Source organism: Oncorhynchus nerka, linkage group LG7 (genome assembly GCF_034236695.1).
Source record: "Oncorhynchus nerka isolate Pitt River linkage group LG7, Oner_Uvic_2.0, whole genome shotgun sequence".
Lineage (NCBI taxonomy): Eukaryota > Metazoa > Chordata > Actinopteri > Salmoniformes > Salmonidae > Oncorhynchus > Oncorhynchus nerka.
Window position 1 is genome coordinate 24601747 of NC_088402.1, and position 19914 is coordinate 24621660.

Sequence of the window (19914 nt, forward strand, 5' to 3'; positions counted from 1 at the left end):
AGACCTGATCTAGGGTCAGATCCCCCAATGTATTCTTATTCATTCTGATCTAAATGGCAAAACTGATCCTAAATCAGTACTCCTACTCTATAATGCTTGATACATACATGAACGGCACCACGTCACCAGTATCTATCTATCTACCCCATACACTAGAAAACATATGGTCAAACATATCCCAGACAAACTGTGATGGCTGTCTATTAGCAAACTGTACCAATATTCAGATCCCTACTCAAATACATCGTTGCTATTAAGATAATTGGTATCGATACATCCGACAACCAATAATCTCATATGATCATAAATCCTTATTGACATATCGGTAAGAACTCCATTACTACTGGCATATATAGCAACTCAATATAATCTTGTAGGATGCAAAACATTATGGTGAGAATTAGGAATATGTTGATCTCCTCTTGTCATTTTCTTCCATTTCATGTAAGACGAAAAAGATGAAGACATAAGCGATGAAAAAGAGCTGTTTGTCTCTCCCCTAAATACAGCAAGTCTTATCCGTCTGGTTCCTGTCGTCAGTGGCGGAATAGAGAAGGGAATCGATAGACTCATTTTACAGCAATCAATAGAACTCTGAGCTAAAATATTGTTATGACGAGCACATTAGAAAAATATTACACACTTCCAAAATGACTAATGATTATGTCAATATCTCATAAAACATACAATACGAAACACCCGGCACCAACACACACATACACAATTGTCAGTACGCTTAGCCAAACAAGTTCAAAGTCCAGTGTAGACAATTGGTGGCAACGTGACTATTTCATTGCAGGTGTATAGTAATGGCTTTCCTCAGATGTTATACATTGAAAGTAGGTCTCTACTTATGACCCCTAATCACTTACATTAATTATTTTTTATTTTATTTACCCTTTATTTAACTAGGCAATTCACTTAGGAACAAATTCTTATTTACAATGACGGCCTCGATCAGTGATATACATTTGCAGTCACTGACTACCAAGCACAACAAAACAACAAATTACCATTTTGAAGTGAAGAATTGAAACAATGACCAGAAAACACAGAGAGAGGCGTAGCAGTAAATAGCAGTAAACTCACCATATTGTAGGAGGCTCAGACCCTTCCACTTCCAAGTAGTCATATTTTTCCTCCGTCTGGAAGTCTGTAAAAATGATGGAGATGGTGTCTCCAGGATCAGCAAGTATGGTCCACGTACAGTCCGCACTATTGTAATATTCACTCGGGAAATTGGGACTTGAAATGATGCCACTTGAACCCCTCAGAGTATCACCACATGTGTCCTCAGCTGTCAATCAAACGGAAAGACTTCTGTTAGGAATCGGGCTTTGCTCCACATGTAAGTAGTATACAGCAGAAAATAACAGCTGAACCCTCTTTTTTGTTTGGTTTTGGTCGATTTTTGACTGAGGCAACGTGATATGTATGTGTTTTTGTATATATTTACATACATACAACAATTTTACCACATACAGTACGAATTTTGTAAATCCAGCCCATTTCTTGATTACGATTTTAATTCATAGTATTGCCACAGCTTTTGTATGCCACACATGATATCTTACAGTAGATGGTCTTTCTGTTTTTTCTCCCATTCCTTTCTTTTACAGTTTTGAAGCAGAAATGGGATATAACTGGAATTTGAGTTGCCGCCTTTCATTATTCCAGCATAAATAGGAGTCAAATGAAGGCTCACTTCAAGGCATCCTAGAGTCTATTCATCAGGTTTTAGTGCTGAGACACTCATAGGCTCTCTCTCATCTTTGTCATGACTATTAATTGACTCCATCTATACATGGGTTCTTGGAATCAAAAAGGTCCCAGCTGTATTTCCCAACAGACTCAGAGCTCTGCTCTTGTCTTATTTATCCTTTTTTTTATATCAAGGACTTACAATTTAATTTCAACGAAGTTTAGATCATAATTTTTTCAGGATTCAGATTTGTTTTTTTCTTGTTGGAAATGTTTGGATACATAATGTACAGATAAAGACACATGGACTGGTCTGCACAGACGTTATAAATTATAGACATATAATTTATACAGTAAGGCAAACCTATAACATACATATAGATCCACATATACATGCATGCACATGGTACATGACCGTGTGTATGGATGTATAGTGAAGGTAAAAAGCGATGCTCATTGGAGAATCCCTTTTATCCAGGACTCAAACATCATTTTGGGGGAACAGGAATACATACATAGAAACATTGAGGAAAAAGACATTGGCATGTGAGATGCAAGGAGTTTACATGCCAATGTTTTATTCAAACAATCTACAGTAGGGTCAAATATATACACATTGAAAAACATATCTCATCCACACACACTCATGCTCGTACATGCACATGCTCACAACCAATAACGCACAAACACCGTCACATGCACACATGAAACATACAATCAAGTGCACGTAAAGGAGGTCACGCTGCTCGCTTAGCGAGTACCATTTCCTCCCGATTTGGGCCAATATATGGCGCAAACTCGGGACCTCTGCCTTGCAGGTACACATGACCGCCCTCCTGAAGCACCTTACCAATCGGCACCATGAGAAAAGCTAGCTATTGGCTGGCGAAAGTGAGAACACTTCAGGCTACACACGCATACGCACGAATGTACACACACACACACACACACACACACACACACACACACACACACACACACACACACACACACACACACACACACACACACACACACACACACACACACACAGTCTCAGTGATCGGGCCATTCTCTATCTCTCCTTTGCAATTATACATGTGTTTATCCTGGAGATTCAGAGGTGATTAGATTACACACTCTGATAGCCAGGGGAAAGTCAAACCTTTAATAACAATCCCTTTATCAATACCATCAGTAATACAAACACCATTATAATGTCACTGAGCATGTGAGTGACAGGCTCATCAGGCCTCAATTAGAGGGAACATAGCAAAAGCACAGAGAAGAGGTTAAATAGAGCAGAGAATAATATAGGCCTAGTCAATGACATTCTCTATAATAGTACACTCAATGACATTCTCTATAATACTACAGTCACTTCCTGATCTGCTGACTTTCTCAGTATCCATGAAGCCAAGTTTTCCTGGAAAACATTCCTCAGTATAATATAACCCTGGTTGTCTTGGAAAACAATTGTCATATTTCCTTGGTCAGATTGCAGTGTGATTCTTGGAAACAACATTCACCATGCAAGCTGACAAATACGTTGTTGAACAGGATGCCATTTTGATCAAAGTTACCGGCCGAAGAGAACCCTTATTGTATGCACAGTACCGGTAACATCTGACGCTATCCCCATCAAAGACTAAGAACTAAGAGCTAAGAGATAAGATGGTGCCAAAGAACATGGCTGACGTTTTACATTCTCTCAACCAATTGTGCAATTTTGTTATTTTTTGTGTAAGTTATTTTTTTACTTATTGTGTACATAATGGTGCTGCAACCGTCTCTTATGACCGAAAATAACTTCTGGACATCAGGAAAGCGATTACTCACTGCAGACTGGAAGACATTTTTTCCTTTAACTAGTCCGACGAGAAGGATCTCCTGCTTTCACTGGAACAGGCCCAGATCCATGTCATTTGCGTGAAGAAAAGACGCCAGGGATCATTCTGAGAATCCAGAGGCGAGCGAGTAAACTCCCACTGCCTTCCATTCTTCTTGCTAACGTGCAATTGATTACCTACTATTAAGATTATCCTACCAACGGGACATTAAAAACGGTAACATCTTACGTTTCATAAAGACGTGGCTGAATGAAGAAACTGACAATTTAGAGCTGGCGGGATATTCCATTCACTGGCAGAACCGAGACGCTACCACTGGTAAGACGAGGGGTGGGGGTGTGTGTCTTTTTGTCAACAGCTGGTGCGCGATGTCTCGAGGTATTGCTCGCATGAGGTAGTACCTTATGATAAGCTGTTGACAACACTATCTACCAAGAGAGTTATCATCTGTATTATTCGTAGCCGTCTATTTACCACCACAAACACGAAAATACTCACCCAGAAGTGGCGCCCCTAGTGGCCGGGGACTTTAATGCAAGCAAACTTAAAACAGTTTTACCACATTTTTACCTGCATCTCACATGTGCAACCAGGGAAAAAAATCCTAGTCCACCTTTACTCCCACACACATAGATGCATACAAAGCTCTCCCCCGTCATCCATTTGGAAAATCTGACCAAAATTCTACCCTCCAAATTCCTGCTTACAAGCAAAAACTAAAACAGAAAGTACCAGTGACTCACTCAATACGGAAGTGGTCAGATGACGCAGATGCTTCACTACAGGACTGTTTTGCTAGCACAGACTGGAATATGTTCGGGATTCATCCAATGGCATTGAGAAATGGACCACCTCAGTCATCGGCTTCATCAATAAGTGCATTGATGACGTCGTCCCCACAGTGACTGTACGTACATATCCCAATCAGAAGCCATGGATTACAGGCAACATCCGCATCGAGCTAAAGGCTAGAGTTGCCACTTTCAAGGAGCGGGAGACTAATCCGGAGGCTTATAAGAAATCCCGCTATGCCCTCAGACGAACCATCAAACAAGCAAAGCGTCAATACAGGATTAGGATTGAATCTTACTACACCGGCTCTGACGCTCGTCGGATATGGCAGTGCTTAAAAACTATTATGGACTACAAATTGAAACCTAGACGCGAGCTGCCCAGTGACGTGAGCCATCCAGACGAGCTAAATGCCTTTCACGCTCGCTTCGAGGCAAGCAACACTGAAGCATGCATGAGAGCAACAACTGTTCTCGATGACTGTGTGATAACGGTCTCGGTAGCCAATGCGAAAAAACCTTTAAACAGGCCAACATTCACAAAGCCGCTGGGCAAGATGGATTACCAGGACGTGTACTCAAAGCATGCGCTGACCAACTGTAAAGTGTCTTCACTGACATTTTCATCCTCTCCCTGACCGAGTCGGTAATATCTACTTGTTTCAAGCAGACCACCACAGTCCCTGTGCCCAAGGAAGTGAAGGTAACCTGCCTAAATGATTACCGCCCCGTGGCACGCACGTCGGTAGCCATGAGGTGCTTTGAAAGGTGAAAGGCTGGTCATGGCTCACATCAACAGCATCCTCCCGGACACCCTAGACCCATTCCAATTCGCATACCGCCCCAATAGATCAACAGATGATGCAATCTCAATTGCACTCCACACTGCCCTTTCCCACCTGGACAAAAGGAACACCTATGTGAGAATGTTCATCGACTACAGCTCAGCATTCAACACCATAGTGCCCACGAAGCTCATCACTAAGCTAAGGACTCTGGGACTAAACACCTCCCTCTGCAACTGGATCCTGGAATTCCTGACGGGCCGCCCCCAGGTGGTAAGTGTTATGGCAACAACACGTCTGCCACGCTGATCCTTAATACTGGGGCCTCTCAGAGGGGTTTTCTACTTAGTCCCCTCCTGTGTTCCCTGTTCACCCATGACTACGTGGCCAAACACAACTCCAACACCATCATTTAGTTTCCCGATGACACACCAGTGGTAGGCTTGATCACCGACAACACTGAGACAGACTATAGGGAGGAGGTCAGAGAACTGGCATTGTGGTGCCAGGACAACAACCTCTCCCTCAATGTGAGCAAGACAAAGGAGCTGATCGTGGACTACAGGAAAAGGCGGGCCGAACAGGCCCCCATTAACATCAACGGGGCTGTAGTGAAGCTGGTCGAGAGTTTCAAGTTCCTTGGTGTCCACATCACCAATGAACTATCATGGTCCAAACATACCAAGACAGTCGTGAAAAGGGCACGTCAAAAATTGTTCCCCCTCAGGAGACTGAAAAGATTTGGCATGGGTCCCCAGACCCTCAAAAGGTTCTACAGCTGCACCATCAAGAGCATCCTGACCAGTAGCATCACCGCCTGGTATGGCAACTGCCATCAAGGACCTATATAATAGGAGGTGTCAGAGGAAAGCCCATAAAATTGTCAGAGACTCCAGTCACCCAAGTTATAGACTGTTTTCTCTGCTACCGCACGACAAGCGGTACCGGAGCACCAAGTCTTGGACCAAAAGGCTCCTCAACAGCTTCTACCCCCAAGCCATTAGACTGCTGAATAATTAATAAACACCGCCACTGGACAATTTGCATTGAACTGCACTGTTGGTTAAGGGCTTGTAAGTAAGCATTCCACAGTAAAGTCTACACTTGTTGTATTCGGCGCATGTGGTAAATCAAGTTTGATTTGATTTGATAAAGGATAAAAGCTAAGAGCTAAGGGCTTCTAGCTAAGAGCTAAGGGCTAAAGGCTAAGGGCTAAGAGCTAAGAGCTCAGGGCTAAGATCTAGGGGCTAAGAGCTAAGAACTAAGTCTAAGAGCTAAGGGCCAAGAGCTAAGAGTACCCGATAGAAAGCTTGAAGATGTGGATAAGGAACTTCTAAGTGTTTCGTTAGAGCCATGACTCTTTAGGTCACGCTGTTCAGCACTTACGGTTTGATTATGAACTGGTGAACGGAACATACTCTGTGATAAACATTCATTAGCTGCTCATGAAGAAAAATTTGGAGGACTCAACTCAACACTCATGTCAAAAGTTAAAATAGAGGGTGCTTATATTTGTCCTGTTTCACACATGTACAAGTGTGTAACCTGTACAAGTGTGAAAAATAATGTTTTTGCATCTCCCACTCCCCCTGAGACACCCTCAGAGAGTGGGGTCACATCAACCCTGGAGCAATTAGGGTTAAGTGCGCTGCTCAAGTGCAGATAGGAAGATTTTTCACCTACAATGTAATCAGCTCGGAGATTTGTACTAGCAACCTTTTGGTTATTGATGCAACGCTCTAACCACTAGGCCAGTGGTCACCAACCTTTTCTGAGTCAAGAGTTTTTTTAAACATGCCTTCAAAAACATAAGCCTATGCAACATTATCCAATTAAAAACAGTTCTGTAGCATTGAGGTTCGCTATAGGCTATAGATTATTATATTAGACAAAACATCACTGCATATTGGCTATGCTTGAATTGCCCTGCCATTGTTGTTCTTCTCAGACCATTTTCAAATTATATTTAAAAAATGTAGGTATATGATCACACTGGTAATACTGGACTGTCGGCCTGCATCTGATGGTCAGTCTGAGGGGAGGGAGGGAGCAGCGATGAGGCTGCCTCTCACCTGACTCACCGTCTCTCCGCTCTCCCTCTCTCAGATGAGAAAAGGGGACACAGTCTTCCAGCTGATGGCAAAACTCAAGTCACACTGCATTATTTCTCATGCACCAATTCATGTTGTTACTCCTATGACCAGAGAAAGTTAAATATTACTCGATATTAAAAAAGACACAAGCAGCTAATAATTTAAAAAAGACACAAGCAGCTTTCCTACTCGTTAATTGCAGCTGCAGTGCTGGTTGTAGTGTGAGTGGAAGTAGGGGGAACGCGCATTTCATGGCTTAAAAAAGTATTGTACAAAGTGTTGACAGTGAAGAATAACAACTGAAACATGAACTTACTCATAAAAACAGAAGCTATTTGGTGTATTCATTGAGTCTCTCTCTAGTCACGGTTTTAAAAGTTTTGAAATCTCACAGTTGCTGTGTCTTCCTTTTACAGTCTATGGCTCAAGGAAACTGTGCAGATACTGTGAGCTATCTGATTGACCAGCGGTTGGCCAATAGCTGCACTTGATTTGCTCTCTGGGCCTGCTGACTAGGCAGAGTTCTACCTTCGGGCACATTAAATGTTTCAAAATGAGAACAGTTTGCCTTTTTGGCCCTAGGGCAGCTGAATCAAGTGCACCTACTGCCAACAGCTCAAAACAAATAGAAAAATAGGAACACAAGGCTTTATCATTGAGTATTTTACAGAAATGTTTGGTGATCGACTAGGAATGCCTTGGAGCGACCGGTTGCTGGCCACTGCACTAGGCTACCTGCCACCCTAAAAGGTTATCGTCCTTTGAGCTGGATATGAACCAGCGACCGAAGAATTTTACTCTAATCACGACTAATCACGAAGTAGGATCGAATGGTTTCTTTTGATTACATCAATGCTGAAGAAACTAATTAGCTGTTTTGATAAAATAAAATAAAATTCTTATAAAACAATGTAACATGAAATAAAAAATGACTCAAAGAATGATGTGCACTAATCAATATAAAATACTTCAACAATGATATGACCTTGTTTTTTTGGAGCGAAATGGCATAAAACTGTGTTTCTCTAGATTTGGAGATGGCTCAGCCTTAACATTAGCATTGTAATGCGGAGGAGCTGTCTGCCTGGCTATGATAAATTCCCGTTGGAAAACATTCTTGTCAGTCATTTGTAAATCAATTCTGCATTCCCCTGCTTCTTTTACTGCCCGCCCTCACTCAAGAGCAGAACCAGAACACCAGCCTCAGCATTTTATTTCAACCTGAATCATAATAATGAAAAACATATAGGACTCAGTCAGAAAATAAATCCACCATGAACCAGAATATATGTGCTGCACTGCAGGAGATACCACCCACCATAAATACCCCTATAACACAGGTTTAGATGGACCAGGCTTCCTTTTTCCGCCTATGAAGGTCCTATGCAATTTCTCACCTACCGAGGTCTGCCGAAAAAACATTCTCATTGGACTGTTTTAGATTCCCAACATGCAAAGCTCTGATAGCTGTTGTTTGGCTGACATGCTTTAAACAGAAAGTGTTTTGCTAGACATATGAGTGTCAGTGCCCTGGGACGACCTGTCAGCCCTGTCACAGACAGACTCAGCAGACAGTGTATCCCTCCACTACGGGCTAGCCTATAGTGTTGTCACACAAATAGGCTCTTATGACACAGCATAGCCATTCCCCTGATGTTAGGCTGTTGGTAAACTCCCAGTAGCTAACTAGTAGAGCAGTGCTCTTCTACACTGCAACAATGACAAAGCAATTGCACAAAACATACGAAACGAGGGCAGAACGTATCGATTCTGCAAACAACAAGTTTTCAACTCACAATGCCTAAATCCTTACAGTTCATGTCACTTCTGTAAGCAGGGGTTCCCCTAAATGTAATGAGGGATTTACTGTACACTTTCATGTCATTTCATTTTCAAACAATTCACTATCCTAGTCGAGAGAGAAAGAGAGAGAGAGAGAGAGAGGGCGAGAGAGAAACTGAGAGAGAGAGAGAGAGAGAGGTTAAATCCTCATCCCACTGTTCTGCTGTGGTATTCTCAGGACCATGTTTGAGGTGTCAGGCCTCTGATGGGGTTCCGGGAGAAGAAAGTAATCCTGTTGGCTCCCCGGCTTGGCCCTGATCTCTCCCGTGCAGCAGGCATCCCAGAGACCCCCAGCCTGGCCCTGAACTCTCCCCTGCAGCAGGCAGTAGGCAGGCCAGAGTACCCCACCACCCTAGCCTAACCTGCTCAGTCTTTTCCTTTTTCAGTTTGACAGACATAAATCCTAACTTGATACACCCTCTTAACCAGATCGGTCTGTATGTCAGCTCTACGGAAAGACAGACGGACAGACTCTACTTGCTGAACACCTATTTTAGGCCACAAAGAAATAGAAGGAGATGGGTTTGTTATCAAGTTTCAAATGTTAGAGTTTGGGAGGCTTTTTTTATTTGCCAAATGTGGTTCTTAGACTCTGCACTTTGGAGTTATTAAAATAATGTAATAAATATAGATCATTTCCCACAGAAATACAAAGAAATTGGAATCGAAATCATATATCAAATCAAATTTTATTGGTCACATACACATACTTAGCAGATTATTGCAGGTGTAGAGAAATGCTTTTGTTCCTAGCTCCAACAGTGCAGTATTAACGAAAAACTATTCACAACAATACACACAAATCTAAAAGCAAAAGAATGGAATTAAGAAATATATAAATATTAGATTGAGACATTGACTAAAATACAGTAGAATAGAATACAGTATATACATGAGTAAAGCAGTATGTAAATATTACTTAAACATAACTAAAGTGACTACAGTTCCGTTATTAAAGTGGCCAGTGATTCCAAGTCTTTGTCTATAGGGCAGTAGCCTCTGAGGTGCAGGGTTGCGTAACCTAGTGGAAGCCAGCTTAGTGATGGCTATTAAACCGTATGATGGCCTTGAGATAGAAGCTGTTTTTCAGTCTCTCTGTCCCAGCTTTGATGTACCTGTACTGGCCTCACCTTCTGTATGATAGTGGGGTGAACAGGCTGTGGCTCAGGTGGTTGATGTCCTTGGTGATCTTTTTGACCTTCCTGTGACATTGGGTGCTGTAGGGAAGGTAGTTTCCCCCGGCGATGCGTTGGGCAGACCGCACCACCCTCTGGAGAGCCCTGTGGTTGCAGGCAGTGCAGTTGCCGTACCAGGTGCTGTTGCGTCTTTTTCACCACACTGTATGGGTGGACCATTTCAAATCTTCAGTGATGTGTGCGCCGAGGAACTTGAAGCTTTCCACCTTCTCCACTGCAGTCCCATCAATGAGGATAGGGGCTTACTCCCTCTGCTGTTTCCTGAAGTCCACGATCAGCTCATTTGTTTTATTGATGTTAATTGAGAGGTTATTTTCCTGGCACCATTGTCTAAGGACCCTCATCTCCTCCCTGTAGGCTGTCTCATCATTGTTGGTAATCAAGCCTACTACTGTTGTGTCGTCTGCAAACTTGATGATTGAGTGGCCACACAGTCATGGGTGAACATGGAGTACAGGAGAGGTTTGATAACACACCCTTGTGGGGCCCCTGTGTTGAGGATCATCGAAGTTGAGGTGTTGTTTCCTACCTTCACCACCTTGGGAATGCCTGCCTGGAAGTCCAGGACCGAGTTGCAAAGGGCAGGGTTCAGACCCAGGGCCCCGAAGTTAATGTTGAGTTTGGAGGGAACTATGGTGTAGAATGTTGAGCAATAGTCAATGAACAGCATTCTTACATAGGTATTCTTCTTGTCCAGATGGGATAGGGCAGTGTGCAGTGTGAAGGTGATTGCATAGTCTGTGGATCTATAGGGGTGGTAAGCAAATTGAAGTGGGTCTAGGGTGTCAAGTACGGTAGAGGTGATATGATCCTTTACCTCTCTAGGGTAGGGGGCAGCATTCGGAATTTTCGATGAAAAGCATGCCCAAATTAAACGGCCTGCTACTCGGGCCCAGAAGATATGATATGCATATAACTGATAGATTTGGATAGAAAACAGAGTATAACAGAACTGATTCAGCAGGCAAAAACCTGCGAAAAATCCATTCAGGAAGTAGGTTTTTTTGTTGGTTTTCTATTCAATGCCATTACAGTATCCATTGACTTAGGACTCCATTTACAGTTCCTATGCCTTCCGCTAGATGTCAACAGTCTTTAGAAATAATTTCAGGCTTGTATTCTTATAAATGAGGGAGTAAGACCAGTCTGAAAGAGTGGACCCTAACGTGACGCAGAGTTTTTTCAGGCGCATGTGCATTTCTTGTTTACCTTTTATATTGACGACGTTAATGTCCGGTTTAAATATTATAGTTCATTTAGGCTAAAAAAACAACCTGAGGATTGAATATAAACATCATTTGACATGTTCCTATGAACTTTACGGATACAATTTTGATTTTCTTTTGTCTGATTGTTTTGACTGAGTTTGAGCCTGTGGATTACTGAAGAAAACGCGTTAACAAAACGGAGGTTTTTGGATATAAAGAGACTTCATTGAACAAAAGGAACATTTATTGAGTAAATGCATGTCTTCTGATTGCCACCATATGAAGATCATCAAAGGTAATTGTTAATTTTATCTCTATTTCTGTTTTTTGTAATAATTTGTCAACTGGGCTATGTTCTGGGCTAGGTATGTTCTGGGCTAGGTTTGCTTTCGCCGAAAAGCATTTTATAAATATGACAGTGTGGTTGGTTTAAGAAGTTAATCTTTAAACCTATGTAAAATATGTTTTGTTTTCTGAATTTTTATAATGATCATTTCTATAATTGAATTTGGCAACCTGCAACCTCACTGGATGTTGGCCAGATGGAACGCTAGTGTCCCACATACCCTAGAGAGGTTAACTAACTTCTCAAATCACTTCAAGATGACAGAAGTGAGTGCTACGTGGCAATAGTAATTTAGTTCAGTTACTTTTGTACTGTTGGGTACAGGAACAATGGTGGACATTTTGAAGAGGGGAAAGCAGACTGGGATAGGGAGATAATTAATATGTCTGTAAACACTCCAGCCAGCTGGTCTCTGAGGACGTGGTTAGGGATGCCGTCTGGGCCGGCAGCCTGGCGAGGGTTAACATGCTTAAATGTCTTATACACGTCGACCACGGAGAAGGAGAGCCCAAAGTCCTTGGTAGCGGACTGCGTAGGTGGCACTGTGTTATCCTCAAAGCGGGCGAAGAAGGTGTTAGCTTGTCTGGAAGCAAGACGTCGGTGTCCGTGACGTGGCTGGTTTTCCCTTTGTTGTCCGTGATTGTCTGTAGACCCTGCCACATACGTCTCGTGTCTGACCCGTTGAATTGCGTCCCCACTTTGTCTCTGTACTGACAGTTTGCCTGTTTGATTGCCTTACAAACAGTGTAGTTATTCCCTCCGTATTTGGCCATATTCTCCAGTCACCTTGCCATGGTTAAATGCGGTGGTTCGTGCTTTCAGTTTTGAGCGAATGCTGCCATCTATCCACAGTTTCTGGTTTGGGTAGGTTTAATAGTCACAGTGTGTACAACATCTCTTATACACTTCCTGATGTATTCGTAGATGCTATTCTCAGAGACTACCCAGAACATATCCCAGTCCACTTGATCAAAACAATCTTGATCATGGATTCCGATTAGTCAGACCAGTGTTGAATAGACCTTAGCACGGGTACTTCCTGTTTGAGTTTCTGCCTATAGAAAAGGAGGAGCAAAATGGAGTCATGATCAAATTTGCCAAAGGGATGGCAGGGGATGGCCTTGTAGGCATTTTGAAAAGGTTGAGTAGCAGTGGTCCAATGCTTTACCAGCGTGAGTACTACATTCAAAGTGATGGTAGAACTTCAGTAGAATTTTCCTCAAATTTGCTTTGTTAAAATCCCCAGCTACAATAAATGCGGCCTCAGGATATGTGCTTTCCAGTTTGCCTAATGTCCAGTGTAGTTCTTTGAGGGCCATCGTGGTATCGGCTTGAGGGGGAATATTCACGGCTGTGATTATAATCGAAGAGACTTCTCTTGGGAGGTAATACGGTCTGCATTTGATTGTGAGGTATTCTAGGTCAGATGAACAAAAGGACTTCAGTTGCTGTATGTTATCACAATCACACCATGAGTAGTTAATCATGAAACATACACCCCACCTTACTTCTTCCCGGAGAGTTCTTTATTTCTGTCTGCACGATGTACTGAGAACCCAGATGGCTGTATGGATGTGGACAGTATATCCTGAGAGAGCTATGTTTTGGGTGAAAGAAGAGCTATTACGATAGAGGAAACCAAGTCTAGATTTAACTTTAGCCTGCAGCTTTGATATGGGAGAACAGTGTACCGTCTAGCCATCCTCACCACTACTTCTATGAGGTGACTACCTGAAGCTCTAAACCCTCAGAGGTAGTAATCACACCTGTAGGGAGATGAGCATTATTCTTACCAAACCACATGACCTTTGTTTTGGAGATGTTCAGAACAAGGTTAAGGGCAGAGAAAGCTTGTTGGACACTAATAAAGCTTTGTTGGAGTGCGTTTAACACAAAATCCGAGGAGGGGCCAGGTGAGTATAAGACTGTATCGTCTGCATATGAATGGATGAGAGAGCTTCCTACTGCCTGAGCTATGTTGTTGATGAACATTGAGAAGAGCGTGGGGCCTAGGATCGAGCCTTGGGGTACACCCTTGGTGACAGGCAGTGGCTGAGACAGCAGATGTTCTGACTGTATACACTGCACACTCTGAGTGTGGTAGCAAACCAGGCCAAAGACCCCTCAGAGACACCAATACCCCTTAGCCGGCCCACAAGTATGTAGTGGTCTACCATATCAAAAGCTTAGGCCAATAAAAATAGCAGCACATCATTGCTTAGAATCAATGGTAATGGTAACATCATTGAGGACCTTTAAGGTTGCAGTGATACATCCATAACCTGGGCAGAAACCAGATTGCATACCAGAGAGAATACTATAAACCGTGGCTGCCTTCCAAACAATGGGAAACTCCCCAGAGAGGAGAAACAGGTTAAAAAGGTTAGAGATAGGCTTGGCAATGATAGGGGCAGCAACCTTAAGGAAGCAAGGGTCTAAACCATCTGACACAGATGATTTTTTGGTGTCAGGTTTAAGGAACTCCTTTAGCACCTTGCACTCAGTGACCGTCTGCAGGGAGAAACTTTGTACTGGGAAGGGGAAAAGGAGGGAGGAGCATCAGGGCTAGTCACATTAGAAGGGGTGGGAGATAAGGAAATGTTGGATGGGCAATGATGCATGGCTGAGTCAAATAGGAATCATGGCTTAATGAAGTGGTGATTAAAGAGCTCAGCCATGTGCTTCTTGTCAGTAACAACCACATCATCAACTTTAGGGGACATGAGCAGCTGTTAGGAGGAGGGTTTATTCTCCAGGTCTTTAACCATTTTCCAGAACTTCTTGGGGTTAGACGTACAGAGAGGGAACTGCTCCTTAAAGTAACTAACTTTGGCCTTCCGGATAGCTTGAGTGCACTTATTTCTCATTTGTTTGAATGAGAGACAGTCAGCCTGAGTATGCGTGTGCCGAGCCTTCACCAAATGCAATTTGTGAGAAGGAGTAACTCTGCAAGATCACGGTCAAACCAGGGGCTCAACCTGTTTTAAATTCTCATTTTCTTTATGGGGGCATGTTTGTTAACAATACCACTGAAAATATCAAAAAGAAGGTCCAAGCGTCTTCGACAGAGGGGATCAAGCTGATTCTATACCAATTTACATAGGCCAGATCATGAAATAAGGCTTGCTCGTTAAGGTTTTTTACCAAGCGTCTATGACAAATCAGGCAGGTCGTTTCATTGAGCAGCCATTACGAACACAGTCTGTAAAACAGTGATCACTAAGGTCAATACAGAAAACACCAGACTGATACCAATCAGGATTATTTGTGAGGATAACATCGAGGAGACTAGCCTTTCCTGGGTTTTTGGAGTCATACCTTGTAGGACTGGTAATAATCTGAGAACGATTGCTTTAGGACTTGGTCAGTTGGTTTAAGAATGTCCCAGTTTAGGTCACCTAGCAGGACAAATTCAGACTTAGTGTAAGGGGCCAGGAGAGAGCTTATGGCAGGTAGGGTACAGGCAGGTGCTGATGGGGGACGATAACACCCAGCAACAGTCATCAAAGCACTATTTGAAAGTGTAATGCTTAAAACCAGAAAATCTCATTTTTGGGGGAGACAACCGAGCACTCAAAGTGATCCTTCATAAAGATTGCCGCTTCCCCACCTTTGGAAGATCTGTCTTGCCAAAAAGGTTTTAACCAGAAAGGTTAACATGAGTGTTCAAAACACTCTTCCTTAACCATGTCTCAATAATGACCAACATATCTGGATTGGAGCTGTGAACCCACACTTTCAATTGATCCATTTAAGGTAATAAGCTTTGAGTGTTAAAGTGCATAAAACCCAGGCTTTTATGAGAGCAGAAATCCGTGAAGCAGATCTACTGGGCTAACAACAGTAGATGGGCCAGGGTGTACATGCACATTTCCAGATATCATCAACAGTAATACAATCAAGGCACGGCAGAGGACAGGGAGAGCTCTGCAGTACTGATTTATCTGAATGTGCATTAGATAGCAACAAGATCATATTGTATAGCAATTTCATCAGGTAATATGAATGCAAAGCCGGCGAGAGGTGGTTAAAAAAGGATGGGAGGCCATGACTCTATTTAACCGATAGAGAGTCACAGTCCTGAGTGTGGGAACAAACATAGTCTGTCCCACGGTTGGGTAAACAAGAAAGTTCATAGCCAACAAAGCATGCAGGAGTCATGAGGCAAATAGGAAATAGCAAAATGCACAAGAAAAAATATAGAACGACTTGGGGCTAGCCATTGTAAGTTCAGAGTCACTCGCTCCAACAGTGCCTGTGTGCTGGAGGCGAGTGAAAGCCCGGGAGCGAGGGGGGAGTGCGGTGGGGGTACCTGTGCCAGACAGGGGGAGCCAAGGCAGGGAAGACGATGAACAAATCGCTAGGTGGAATCCAAGCAGCAGTGCAGCAGGCAACGGGATTAGGTGTCACACCCACTTGGGAGAAGCTTTTATTTCTGGAGGCAGATTTCTTGTAGAAAATGCCAGTGGATGGTCTCTGGCTGGATGCCTTTATGGTGGTGGATCAGTCTTGAGACACACGGGAAACTGTTGAGCATGAAAAACCAAGCAGTGTTGCAGTTCTTGTCATTCTCAAACTAGTGCGCCTGGCACCTAGTACCATACCTTGTTCAAAGGCACTTAAATGTTTTGTTTTGCCCATTCACCCTCTGAATACAAACACAATCCATGTCTCAATTGTCTCAAGGCTTAAAAGTCCTTTTCTAATCTGACTCCTCCCCTTCATCTACACTGATTGAAGTGGATTGAACATCAATAAGTGAGATCAATAAGGGATCATAGTTTTCACCTAGGTTCACCTGGTCAGTCTATGTCATAGAAAGATCAGGTGTTCCTAATATTTTGTTCACTCAATGTATACGTTGCCATGGGCTCTCTGTTTTACTTAAATTGTTCATGTTCCCTGCTCAAACAGTGTTCCATCCTAGTCATAACATGGGAAAAGTCTAGATGTGAAGAATTGAGCAGTCTTTCTCCCCACTGGCCATGAGTCTTAATAGCAGAATTCCTTTAGCAGCCCAGAAAATATGCAAACTCCTCCTGCTGTGAGAGTGTGAACGGTATGCTGGCACATTTAGAAGAAGTACATCCACCATTAGGCTGTTCTCCCTGACCCCTTCAGACTTACGATCCCTTACGCAAAAGATAATAACCAGTGATATTCGCTCTAAACAATGTTTTGTTGTAGTGTTTATCATAAGTGCTTCTCTGTTTGTTATGCCTCAAAGGGGACAAAACATTATAGATGGTCCATACTTGGTGCTCTGTTACTCCCGACATGTTCCACATAGAAAACGGTAGCCAAGGGAACCGCACATCACTGTTCTCTATGCCAGCCAGGCTGCTTTTCTTCTTCTTGACAAAGTCTGCCTGCCACTAAAAACAAACTCCATCTTTCCTTCCACTGCCGGGTCCTGCTGGTGGTGTTTACCGATGAAGTAGTTGTTTATCTTTTATTTTTGCATTCATTTGACCCATCGACTAGTTTTCGCACATTCATTCAAGGAGCAGACTGGCTTTCTGGATGTGCGACAAGTGGAAATGGCATGTAATCCTTACTGTGTGACAGGCAAGAGAGGCTTTCCATGGAATAAGGTTATTGAGCCGCATTGAGTGAGCAGCACTGGGAGTGGGGGGGGTCTAGGGACAGGAACCCACAGGGACCCTAAGATCTAATAAATCAAAAACCTCTTATGTGGACCCATAGAAAATAGCCTTTGAAAGAGGGATGTTTTATTATGAGAGATGGAGACAAGCCTCAAATGGATGCTGTATTGATGGGAGGATGGGAGAGGAAGCAATAAAGAGAAATGATGAGGTTGAGGCAGAGAGATTAAAGCACCTCTACCTCTCTAAGGGGACAGTGTTACACAAAAGATTGTTGGCAAACGCAAAGCATGGGCAGGTGGCTACAACTGGTGACCACGCAAAAAAAAGAGCTACATGTACAGTTCGCCTCCACCTTTGGCTCGTCATACAACTGGATGCAGTGACAGACCATTACTTTATTCCTATTTAAAGCCCTATGGTGGTTGGTATACTGTAGTAAATGTTTTGTCATACCCATGGTATACGGTCTGATATAACACAGCTGTCAGTCAATCAGTATTCAGGGCTCGAACCACCCAGTTTATAATTAAGCAATAAGATAAAAGGAGGTGTGGTATATGGCCAATATACCACGGCTAAGGGCTGTTCTTCTGCACGACGTAATGCGGAGTCCCTGGATACAGCCCTTAGCCGTGGTATAAACCTCCAACGTGCCTTATTGCTGTTATAAACTGTAATTAGGGCATTAAAAATAAATGGTTTGTCATACCCGTGGTATACTACGGCTGTCAGCCAATCAGCATTCAGTGCTTGAACCAGTTTATAATGTAGTATAGCTCCTGACCTAGAATTAGGTTTACACCTACATGTACCTTCAATACACCTTCACATATTTGGTATGTCATGCACTGCAAATGGTTGCAGTGCCCAACTATTCATTTGTTTTCTTTAAATCCCTTTGTGGCGGTTGGTATACTCTCCTGTAGCGCCTGAGTTCACTCTTTACTGTACTGGCTGCAAGGTTGGAGCATTTTGGCCTTAACAAGCAAACGAGCACTTTGGCCTTAACAAGAATGACGTTAATTTAGGCCACAAATTTTCCATCCATCCCAATAAACTTTTATCAGCTGTTTTTCCATCACTAATAAATTGTTGACATTTGGCCCAATTAGGAGTTAGTGGAGCGATAGGGGGTTTAAATAAGTGATAGCCAGGAATTAACAAGGAGACAGTGGAGAGCCAGAATACAACAGCATTCACACCTGAACAGACAAGACAAAGCCTTAAACAATAGAGGGAGCCATTATGACTGGGACCAACAGGAGGACATTTGTGACGTGCATAAAGCTGATTTAGTCACCATTCATTGTAATCAAATAATTGTTTTAAACAAAACAGTAATTTAGTTATCTATTGACCATCAATTAAACAGTTGAACAAAATTCCGTAATCTGGTGGGAATTGAATGATAAAAACCAACAAGATGTGAGGTAATATGAATATGCTGAATATGTTGAGGCAGGCTCCTGTGTCTCGGGTGGATGCTTTTGGATGCCAGGACAGTTTCAGAAGTTAGTGTTGCCAACTAGGCTGTTGTTGTTCTCTCTCAAGAGGTGGGAAAATGTCAGCCCTCCCTGACAATTTAAACAAATAATTGCATGAAAACACATTTGTTATCCTCCTCAGGTCTCACACAAACAAGCCCATTTCAACTTTCTGATCTCTTCCACTCGGAGTACCTTGTGGTTCTGGCAGCTCAATAATTAGGATTTAAAAAACACAACTCGGAAACTAATTCAGGTGTGTCATCACTCAAACAGTGACAGAACGAATGCAGCCCATGTCCCAGTCTAGTTCTGATGTGTGTGCATGTCTCCAAGATCTAAATTACAACTTGGCAAGAAAATACCTTAAATAATTGGTGCTCTGCTTGAGGAGGTGCATCTCAGAGCCCTATTGACAACACAATGTATTCTCCTTGGATGATGTGACGTCGTGTCATCTTGTGTGGGTGTGTGAAGATTCAACACTCCTCTACAGTTTTGACAGTCGTCTCTAGTGCTTCACTGCAGATCTCTTCTCCCAGTCAGTGTTGCACAAGGACATACAGAAAACACTAGCCTCCAGAAATCCAAAAGTCGACAGCATACAACTATGGCCAGAGAGTTCTATCCAGTAAGGAGCTTCAGTATGAAATGAATTGCAATGTTCCACAAAGGGAATGTCGAATCTCATCCGTTTCAATGATGCAGGGAGACACGTACGACAGTGATATAAATACAGGGACAGGGACAGCTATTCCAGACCAAATCATCTGCTACCTAGCTGTGCAATTCATCACAGGTCTGCTTGGGGATATCTGACACAAATGTTTCATGTCAAAACAAAGCCGAGTCAGGCAGCAATGACTGAAGCGAGCGTACCAAGCCATAGCTCAGAGGTCCCAAAGAGGACACCAGTAAAACCACAACTACTGTGGATGGAACCTTGTAAAACAGCACTGGATTGATGCAGTGGCAAATAAAGCAGGGCGTAAATTCCTCGGAGCCTTCAACACCAGGGTGGAGGATTTTA

General features: G+C 42.9%; 1 protein-coding gene across 1 annotated transcript in view; it reads right to left on the minus strand.

The window, feature by feature from the left end:
• Positions 1–1085: 1085 nt before the first annotated feature.
• csmd1a (CUB and Sushi multiple domains 1a) overlaps positions 1086–19914 on the minus strand; it is a 115287-nt gene continuing 96458 nt past the window's right edge. The window contains exon 4 of the mRNA XM_065021040.1: positions 1086–1297. Coding sequence (XP_064877112.1) covers positions 1086–1297 — 212 coding nt within the window. The remainder of the gene's footprint in view (positions 1298–19914) is intronic.